This window comes from Sebastes fasciatus, chromosome 22 (assembly GCF_043250625.1).
Source record: "Sebastes fasciatus isolate fSebFas1 chromosome 22, fSebFas1.pri, whole genome shotgun sequence".
In the NCBI taxonomy this organism is placed as follows: domain Eukaryota; kingdom Metazoa; phylum Chordata; class Actinopteri; order Perciformes; family Sebastidae; genus Sebastes; species Sebastes fasciatus.
Window position 1 is genome coordinate 23,604,026 of NC_133816.1, and position 10,880 is coordinate 23,614,905.

General features: G+C 41.5%; 2 protein-coding genes across 2 annotated transcripts in view; both read left to right on the plus strand.

The window, feature by feature from the left end:
- The window catches only part of LOC141760941 (lamin-B3-like), a 121,789-nt gene that overhangs the window by 21,717 nt on the left and 89,192 nt on the right, over positions 1 to 10,880 (plus strand). The gene's annotated exons all lie outside the window — the stretch shown is intronic.
- On the plus strand, positions 945 to 8,571 carry LOC141760933 (uncharacterized). Its single transcript, XM_074624049.1, has 6 exons — positions 945 to 1,079; positions 1,413 to 1,696; positions 2,217 to 2,364; positions 4,286 to 4,393; positions 4,796 to 6,356; positions 7,860 to 8,571. Exons 2-5 carry the CDS (start codon positions 1,581 to 1,583, stop codon positions 5,942 to 5,944), a joined length of 1,521 nt encoding a protein of 506 aa, XP_074480150.1. The 5' UTR covers positions 945 to 1,079; positions 1,413 to 1,580; the 3' UTR covers positions 5,945 to 6,356; positions 7,860 to 8,571.

The following is a 10,880-nucleotide window of genomic DNA, read 5'->3' on the forward strand; positions in this document are numbered from 1 at the left end:
TCGTAAATTCGCAAGTTGAAATCGACGCGAAATCGCAACGCATGACGTTTGTGAAGCGGAGAAATGAACACATACACACATTTATCACATTCACTGCAGTGTGGCTTACCTGTGGCGGGGATCGAACCCGTGATGGAACTCCTGGAGCGTTGGCGGTCGGCGTCCTTATCCACTGGACCGTCTCTGTCGCCGATTATCACAAAGAAGCAGAGAGAGAAAGAAGATGAGACTGAAGTTCACCTTCATCAACCTGCAGATAAAGACATTTTACAGACTGAAACCTGTGGACACTGAATCATGTTCATACTGAGACGTGTTCACACTGACAGACTGTCAACGTCTATTTCTGCTCTGTGAGAGTCACTTCTCCCGTCAGAGTCCTGATAGTTCAGCTGGTAGAGAGTCTGCTCCACAGTCTGAAGGTTGTGGGCTCAAATCTCTCCAGAGCTCTTTGTGTTTTCCTCTCAGAGGGATGTTTTGTGTAAAGCCTGTCTTGAATGAGCCTCAGGAATCTGTCTAAAAACAGAATAATATTATTTATTTACCCATAAACACAACTTTGTGTGAAGCCTTGAATATGACTGAACAATGAAAGAGTCTTGAAGCTAATTGGCAGCTGAATGGTTACATGACTTGACTCAGAGCTGCAAGGTTGGTGGTTTGATTCCAGCTCGGGACCTTTGTAGCATGTGCTTCTTTTTATTTAATGGAAGAAAAGTTAAACATGTTTTTTATGCTTTTCTTATCATTTTAAATGCATGCGAGAGAGAGACAGGTGATCAGAGACGGGAGAGGACGGGATGACATATAGATGATATAGATGACATATACATCTATAAATAGGTTATAGTATAATAAATATATATATATATATATACATTATATAAACCATGTAGCTGTAGTTTCCCTCCTGACCTCCAGGTGGAGACTTTCTGTCACTTTAAACTGAAAAACCAGACCGGAAGTACTTGTAACCGGAAGTGTGGTTGTCGGGCTGATGGCGGGAGAGTTGTTGTTGTTAGCTGAAGATCTTTGATCCGTCTGGAGCTCGAGCTGCAGGTGAACCTTCACACACCCAGGTAAACCCTTTAACAAGCTTCCTCTGAGCCGGAAGTCCAAGAGGAGAAGAAGAGAAGAAGAATATGAACCGAGTTAAACCCGAAAACAGAGAGTTAGCTCCATGCTAACAAGCTAACAGCTAGTTAGCTCCATGCTAACAAGCTAACAGCTAGTTAGCTCCATGCTAACAAGCTAACAGCTAGTTAGCTCCATGCTAACAAGCTAACAGCTAGTTAGCTCCATGCTAACAAGCTAACAGCTAGTTAGCCTGTTAGCTTCTGCTGCTGTGTGGCTCACTGCTAGCGTTAGCATTAGCTCTCTCTAATGTGTGCTCCTGTTCTCTGATTGAACAGACCAGGACCAGGACCAGCACCAGCACCAGCACCAGCACCAGGACCAGGACCAGGACCAGCACCAGGACCAGCACCAGGACCAGGACCAGCACCAGGACCAGGACCAGCACCAGGACCAGCACCAGGACCAGGAGCCCGGTTCAGAAAGCAGCTTTAACAAACTGTGAGATGGAAAAGGTTTCGGCTCCAGAACAGCTGATCAGAGTTTGTTCCATCAAATGTGAGGATGAAAACAGCCTTCATCATCAATGGAGCTCCGATACTACGATTCACCATGGCAACAGGTAACTAAGAGACACAGCCTCCATCTGGATCCACTTAGAGATGGTAATGCACGGATACGCTGACTGTGTGATAGACTGTAGTCTACATTACATTAAATAGAGTTATTCAGCTTTAATGTGACTGTATTAGACTGTAGTCTACAGTACATTAAATAGAGTTATTCAGCTTTAGTGTGACTGTATTAGACTGTAGTCTACATTACATTACATAGAGTTATTCAGCTTTAATGTGACTGTATTAGACTGAAGTCTACATTACATTAAGCTGCTCTAACAGACTGACAGCTGTCTGTGTTCACAGTCAGTGTTATAAAGAAGAAGGACATGCAGAGGTTTGGTTCTGAGCTGAGAGACACTTGATGCTGTGTGATATCTGAATGTTCAAAGAAATGACTGACGGCACATAAAAGAGTCACTTTAGACAGTCCAGAGTAACAAACTGATATCTGACACACAGTAAACCTTCCATACGGACTGAACCAATGAGGAAATAAAACACTCATCACACTTTCTGAAACAGAGACCAGGACCAGGACCAGGACCTGGACCAGGACCAGGAGCACTACAAGAGCGAGCCGGAGGAGGAGCAGCAGAACCCGGACCAGCGGAGCAACAAGGTCCCCAGAAGACCAGCAGCAGGCTCGTCCTCTGATCCCACCGATGTTCAGGTCAGTGTTCATGACTTCATGGCTTCATAACGACACCAAGAAGAGGAGAAAACAGCTCCAACTGTTCATCAATATCTACTGAGGTGGCGGGGGGGGGGGGGTGGGCAGAATGGATCTATCTGCTTCATCTGAGTCTCTGTGGAGGTAGAAAGAAGTTACCGCTTTTATTGTGGTAGTCTGAGTAACGTGACGTCATATCCGTTCCGTATCCGTCAACCAAAACAAACCTCAGAGAGTGTAAAACGTTGGAGGGTCGTCGTGGATTCGACCTGCACCTTCCCATGTTAAATCCAGCGTGGTAAACACTACACATCCAGTAAAGGATGGAAACACTTTGGGTTTCACACATTGACAGGAAAAGCAGAGCTAGACAGAGCAGAGCTAAAGCTGCATGCTAACTCTGTCACGGACAGGAAACGTTATCGTATCTGAAAAATTTCCGAAAATAATCGAAAAATGTCCAAAAAAAAGATGTCCGAAAAAATTTCCAAAACAAGTCTGAAAAACATTCTGAAAAAATGTCCAAAAAATGTTGAAAGAATTCAGAACAAAAGTCAAAAATTGTCCAAAAAATGTATTTTTAAAAAATTGTCTGAGAAAACTTCGAAAAAATGTGGAAAGATTTCAGAAAAAACAGTCAGAAAAATGTCCGACAAATGTCCCGAAAATATCCAAAAAATGTCCGATGTTGAGCCCTGCATGACGCAATTTTTTTTTTGCCTAAAATGTCTCTTTTGATAGTAAAGCTTTCTGACCCCTGGGCTAAACAAACACATAGCTAATGTTAGCTAGCGTTAGCCAGCGCATCTGATTGGCTACGGATGATTTCCTGTTGAAAAAAATGCATTTGTGGGTCGTGCACGTCGGGAATCTCATAAAACCCACACAGATGAACACAGTGAAGTTCACACATGACAGCAGTTTGTTTATAAATGTAACAACATCCAAATGTGTTTTTGATCAAATACTTTTAAGTACATATATTTGTGGATTTCTATTACATTTATTTAAAACAAGACATATTTTTGTGTGTGTCAGAAATATATTTGTGAACCTTAGTTTTTTATGTGGATTGTTTTTTTTACATTTATATATAACGATAACTGTGTTTGTGTGCATTGAAAAATATTTTTGTGGAGAGAGTCATTTATATATAAATCACCAGATACATGTGTGACTCCTTTGTGCATTCATTAATATTGAGACTGATCTGAGCCCATAAAAAGCAGCTAACAGAGAGAGAATAGCAGAAATCAGAATCAGGTTTACACATACAAGGAATTAGCCTTATTGTTTTTGGTGCATAACAATAAACAGAGAAATAAAAAAACACAGAAGCATGCACTGTGCTGGTAAAGCCAAGACACAACTATAGAATAGAAGAAATACAATAAGGACATCAAAATACTTCTATCTGTAATAACTATACATGAGTTTTAAAATGAAAGAGTTCAACAGTTTTGTGTATGAATCACAGTATGAATGCATACTTTTTTACTCGGCTATACAGGAAATGAGGTCTCTACCTCAATGTGTTTCTTGTTTGAATGAATGACTGACTTAGTGCGCGGTATGGGTTAATCTTCAACTATACTGGGTTTTACATTTCCCATAATGCAACTCTATAATGGGGATGTCGCCTGATAATTAATAAATTAACTGCATGATTGTCCATAGTTAATCTCAATTAATCACAAATTAATCTCACATTTTTTATTACTTCAAAATGCACCTTAAAGGGAGATTTGTCAAGTTTTTTAATAATAATGATAAATAATCGTGCAGCCCTAATGTATATTGATTGTATGTTTATTGATTGTATGTTTATTGATTATATGTTTACTGATTATATGTTGATTGATTGCCCTTTTTTCACAAGACAAAGTGTCAACAATAGTCTTTCTGTATTGTTATTTTACAGGTGTTGAAGGAGTGCTCCATCCCGCTGACACGTGTCAAGATCAGCAGTGCGATGTTGGCTGCGATGGACGCCGTTGGACGCTCAGCAGCTGTTCCAAAAGGCCAAAAGGTCATCTGCAGGTTCATTTTCTTTGTTAGTTAAGGCCTTATATATATTAAAGAGTCCTCTTCTTCCTTAAATACTCTAAATTAATATTAATTAGTATGCTGTACGTTAGTGTGCTGTACGTTAGTGTGCCGTACGTTAACATGCGGGACAATTAATAATTGTGATAATTAATAAATGTCAAGGGGGCGTCTGTGGTGACCAATCAAATGTCTACAGAGGGACACGGCCCTGCAGTTGGTTGTCACAGGTGGTAGTGCATTAGTCAGACTGGAACATTGTGGGTTATGTTACACTGACATGTTTTAATGTTCTTCATGGTTCTACATAGGTCGCTCCACCATGGCATCTCACTGACTCTCTCTCTCTCTCTCTCTCTCTGTCTGCACTTCTCTTTTGCTATAGAAACGAAGAGGAAGAAAGGGACTGATTCATCAGAAAGTTCACACTGGAGAGAAACCCTACAGCTGTGATGAATGTGGAGCAGCTTTCACAGCATCAGGTCACCTGAAAATACATCAACGCATTCACACTGGAGAGAAACCCTACAGCTGTGATGACTGTGGAGCAGCTTTCACTACATCGGGTAGCCTGAAAATACATCAACGCATTCACACTGGAGAGAAACCCTACAGCTGTGATGAATGTGGAGCAGCTTTCACTACATCAGGTGTGCTGAAAAGACATCAACGCATGCACACTGGAGAGAAACCCTACAGCTGTGATGACTGTGGAGCAGCTTTCACTACATCGGGTAGCCTGAAAATACATCAACGCATTCACACTGGAGAGAAACCCTACAGCTGTGATGAATGTGGAGCAGCTTTCACTACATCAGATTACCTGAAAATACATCAACGCATTCACACTGGAGAGAAACCCTACAGCTGTGATGAATGTGGAACAGCTTTCACTCGATCAGGTCACCTGAAAACACATCAACGCATTCACACTGGAGAGAAACCGTACTGGTGTGACCAATGTGGTAAAACGTTTTCTCAGGATAGTTCCCTTAAAGTCCACCAACGCATTCACACTGGAGAGAAACCCTACAGCTGTGATGAATGCGGAGCAGCTTTCACTAAATCAGGTTACTTGAAAATACATCAACGCATTCACACTGGAGAGAAACCCTACAGCTGTGATGAATGTGGAGCAGCTTTCACTACATCAGGTTACCTGAAAATACATCAATGCATTCACACTGGAGAGAAACCCTACAGCTGTGATGAATGTGGAGCAGCTTTCACTCAATCAGGTCACCTGAAAATACATCAACGCATTCACACTGGAGAGAAACCGTACTGGTGTGACCAATGTGGTAAAACTTTTTCTCAGGATAGTTCCCTTAAAGTCCACCAACGCAGTCACACTGGAGAGAAACCCTACAGCTGTGATGAATGTGGAGCAGCTTTCACTCAATCAGGTCACCTGAAAATACATCAACGCATTCACACTGGAGAGAAACCGTACTGGTGTGACCAATGTGGTAAAACTTTTTCTCGGGGTAGTTACCTTAAATCCCACCAGCGCATTCACTCTGCATCTTTGTGAACATGTTTCAGAGCCTAGCTAGCTGTCTCCTCCGGCCTCCTCCCCATGCCCTGATAGCTGTGTTGTTATATTCAGAGCTTCTCTCCACATTGAAGTCTGACCAACAGTAACTTCATGTTCTAAACAGCATGTGTGTTGTCGTGGCTACGACTACATACTTTCTTCCTTTTATATATTTAGTTCTTTACCATCCATTAATCTGCTGAGTATTTTCTGGATGAATTGTTTGGTAAAGACCAGAAACTGTTGACTGTAGTCGACCCCCTGGGCCTGTGACCCGTAGACCCGTTCAATAATCCATCCACGAGTCGACAGCTGGAGAAAAATCAAGGAGGACATTCACATCCAACACCAGAGACCATCTATGAACAGAGACAGGGGTTACCATCTCCCCCACCGAATACAACCACCTGTTATCATGTGACTGCTGGACTAGCGTCATGTGATGAGAAGATCCCTTTTCTCCCACAGGCTGCTAAAGACTCTGATCTTTACTAAAATGTAGTTTGGATTTGTCCAAAGACAATTAATGTAGTGTATTATTATATGTGTGTGTTTGCCTTAGTTAGACTTTTATTCCACTGCCTTTAAGCCAGGAAGTGTTCCATTAAAACAGTTCCACCATCTTTGATAACACCAACGTCATGTTTAGTGCCATTCTGCATCTTTCCTTATCAAAAATACAAAATTAGAAATCATCTAACGATTGAATTGTAACAATCTTTATTAAAAGAATGAGCTTTCAGGAGCTGAAGACTGACTCTGCGTCCTCCATGATTGTGCCAGGATGCATCTTCTGCGCGGGCAGACCGACACTTTAAAATGACCTCCTATCTGAGAAACCACGCGGCTGTGTTCCTGCTCTTTGCCTTTCTGTTCTAGTCTGAAGATGTGATTCGGAACAACAAGAGGTGAAACCTCAGAATCTAGCACTAAAAACCAAGATGGAGGCCGCCCAAAACCAAAATGTCGTCTGCCAAAAAACAAAATGGCGACGGCCAAAAAACCAAGATGGAGATGACCAAAAACCAAGATGGCGACTGTTGAAAACCAAGATGGCGACGGCCAAAAACCAAGATGGCGACTGATGAAAACCAAGATGGCGACGGCCAAAAACCAAGATGGCGACTGTTGAAAACCAAGATGGCGACGGCCAAAAACCAAGATGGCGACTGTTGAAAACCAAGATGGCGAAGGCCAAAAACCAAGATGGCGACGGCCAAAAACCAAGATGGCGACTGTTGAAAACCAAGATGGCGACGGCCAAAAACCAAGATGGAGACGACTAAAAACCAAGATGGCGACGGCCAAAAACCAAGATGGCGACTGTTGAAAACCAAGATGGCGACGGCCAAAAACCAAGATGGCGACTGTTGAAAACCAAGATGGCGACGGCCAAAAACCAAGATTGCGACTGTTGAAAACCAAGATGGCGACTGTTGAAAACCAAGATGGCGACAGCCAAAAACCAAGATGGCGACTGTTGAAAACCAAGATGGCGACGGCCAAAAACCAAGATGGAGACGACCAAAAACCAAGATGGCGACGGCCAAAAACCAAGATGGCGACTGTTGAAAACCAAGATGGCGACGGCCAAAAACCAAGATGGCGACTGTTGAAAACCAAGATGGCAACGGCCAAAAATCAAGATGGCGACTGTTGAAAACCAAGATGGCGACGGCCAAAAACCAAGATGGCGACTGTTGAAAACCAAGATGGCGACTGTTGAAAACCAAGATGGCGACGGCAAAAAACCAAGATGGAGACAACTAAAAACCAAGATGGAGACGACTAAAAACCAAGATGGCGACGTACTATTCATGTGTTTAATTAGTAAAAGCCGTGGATTCAATAAAACGATGAATTAAAGGAGCTTATAGTAAAAATCTTGACCAAATGTAAAAAAGAAAAATAGACAAATTAACCCTAAAATCTTTTTTAATGTCAAATTACACGTTAACACTACTTTATTAAAACAACTGATGGGAAACACCAGGATACATTTTCCTCAGAGTAAAACTCCCTCCTTTGTGCAAAGGAACTGATTCTGTTGTTCTGGAAAGGGAAAGACGGGCCAACATTTAAATCCTGGATAACAACACTGACTGATCCCCTCCACCTAGAAAGAATCCGATACACCCTTAATGACAGACTGGAGGTATTTGAAAAGACTTGGAGACCGATGATCTCCTCTATAGGAGGGACAGACAATTAAGACGCAATAGACACATAGTCTTTAGTACCCGAGGTAGCACTGCTCAGGGATGGGAGGGTTACAGCTGTTTATGTATATACTGTATGTCGCCAATGTCTCCCTGATTTGTTTGCCTTAGGGTGTCTGTGCTTTTTGTTTTGTATTTGCTTGTCTCCATGTTGTTTGCCCTTAGTTTCTAGTTTTGTCTGTTTTTGTTGATGTATATAAAAAATGAGGCATGATAAACACCCCACAGTTTGTATCACTGACATGCACATGCTTCTTAATAAAAAATATTTGAAACAAGTTTTGATTTTATTCTCGTAATATAACAACTTTTTCTCTCAAAGTTAAGATTTCATTCTCATAACATTACGGCTTTTTCACGTAAAGTTACGACTTTATTGTGTAAATCTCAGATGTGTTTTCCCTCAACGTGGTCCTAATACTCCGTAGTACATTGTCTCTGGCCCTCACTGCATTAGACTTATATACTATATACTTAGACTATAAACTGTTACCTTCATCACAATGATCACATGTTTTGCGGCTCCAGACAGATCATTATTCTTATTTATTTTTGTGCCTAAAATGGCTCTTTTGATAGTAAAGGTTGCTGACTCCTGCTCTAGGGGACATATTTAACAAAACAAGGAGACTAAGATCACTTCTGGTCCTCGACTCTGATCCGTCCTGGTGGTTCTTCATGTGTCTCGTCACATTGTGTCACAGACAGAGCACTTGTAGGGTTTCTCCCCATCATGGACCCTCGTTTGAGTCAACAGGACCGACTTGCAGGAGAACCGTTCAGTTTCTCTTTGCTGCGGTATCTCGCGTATCGCTGCAGATTTCACACACTAAGTCCGTTTCTGGGACTCCACACGTGTCGGTATACGACCTGTGAACCCAGTTTTTGACACAAAAATAATCACATTTGTGCGGCCTCTGCTCTGCACGGACCCACTTGTGATTCCTCAGCGAAGACATTTGAGCGGACGTTGTGCCGGGCGACGTGTCCGTTGAGGCCGGCGATGGAGAGGAAAGACTTTCCGCAGATGTTACAGCTGTGTGTCTTCTGGTGACTCTGAAGATGAGCCCTCAGCTCGTCCGCAGACTCTAAATGTTCTCCGCATAGTCCACAAAGCCTCTCCGGATCGTCCACGTGACTCCAGGAGTGTTTGATCAACATGCTGGTCGACGCGTGCAGAGCTCGGCACACTTCACAGAACATCATTTGGACTAAGTCGTTATTATCGTCGGACCCGTGAGTCGTTAGTATCGTCAGACTCCTGAGTCGTTAGTATCGTCAGACCCGTGAGTCGTTAGTCTCATGAGTCGTTAGTATCGTCAGACTCGTGAGTCGTTAGTATTGTCAGACCCGTGAGTCATGTGAGTCGTTAATGTCATTTACAGGTTATAACAGAATGATCGTCCATGCTTTTATTATTATTAATAATGTATTTATTATTATTCATATTTATATTATTATATTATATTTAAGAGTCCGCTCTCATCTCAAAGCCACACTCTCACCTCGTGTTCAGCTCGGTTTGATCAGAAGTCGAGGAAGAATCCGGAAGCTCTTCCTCTCTCGCCGGGACTTCCTCTTGTGCCTGGAAGAGATCAGAATCAGATTCCCAAAGAAGACGCCGCGGTTTATAAATAAATAAATAAATGTAATGTAAAGGCTATTAAAGAATAGCATCAGAATCTAAGAATAAACCGCGGCTTCTTCTTTGGAAATGTATTTATATATTCTTGTATTAATTCCCTTATTTGTTTAATTCTCCCTTTTATTTATTTATGTATTTGTTTATATAATTTTTAAATCTATTTTTAATTTAATTTTTATTTGTTTTAATTATTTTCATTAGAAATAAATAAATAAATACATAAATAAATACACACATTTAAAAATATATTTAAAAAAAAAAAAATTCATCAATAAAATAAAAGGGGGAATTAAACAGACGTGTAAATAAATAAGGGAATTAATACAAACATAAATAAAGAAGCAAATTAAAACAGACATATCAATTTATGTCACATTTTATTAATTAATTAATGATTAAACTTATTTATAATATTATTTTTGCTACATTAAATTGCATATTTATTCATTTATAGAGTGATTTATTTTCTTATTAATTTTTTTATTTTGGCAGGTTCGGGCCTCCATACTGGCGTCGTAAAGAGTTTATGTTGGTGTCACTATATAAATATACAATATAATAATAATAATAATAATAATAATAATAATAAAAATCTAAATCAGCAGAAACAACAGATTGAGGTAAAGATTAATAACCGATTGACGACGTTTGGTCGTTGCGGAGGACAAATGAGAGCGTTAAATGAAGCACCTTCAGTCGGAAGTAGAGGGCAGAATGCCCCGTGCTCCTGCAGCTCTCCGGCGTCAGCATCTCGGCCGTGATTGGCTGGAGCCTCTTCCTCCGGTTGGTGGTGAAGACGTCGAACGGTTTGTGAGCAGCCAGCTGAGGGAAGGTGGACTTCAGCAGGTCCAGGAAGTCGGCCTCCTGCAGGCCTCGGGAACACCGGACCTCCTGCACCGGGTACTTCTTGAACACTGAAGCGGTAAAATAAGGTTTTAACTTTAAAGCGTACGTCTTCTTTCTGGATATGGGAGGGTTCTACCACGTTAAACTCACCGCTGGCGGAGAGCACCTGGATCTGGGAGTCCTCCAGGATGCGGATCTTGAGGTCTACGTGGTCCGGTGGTTC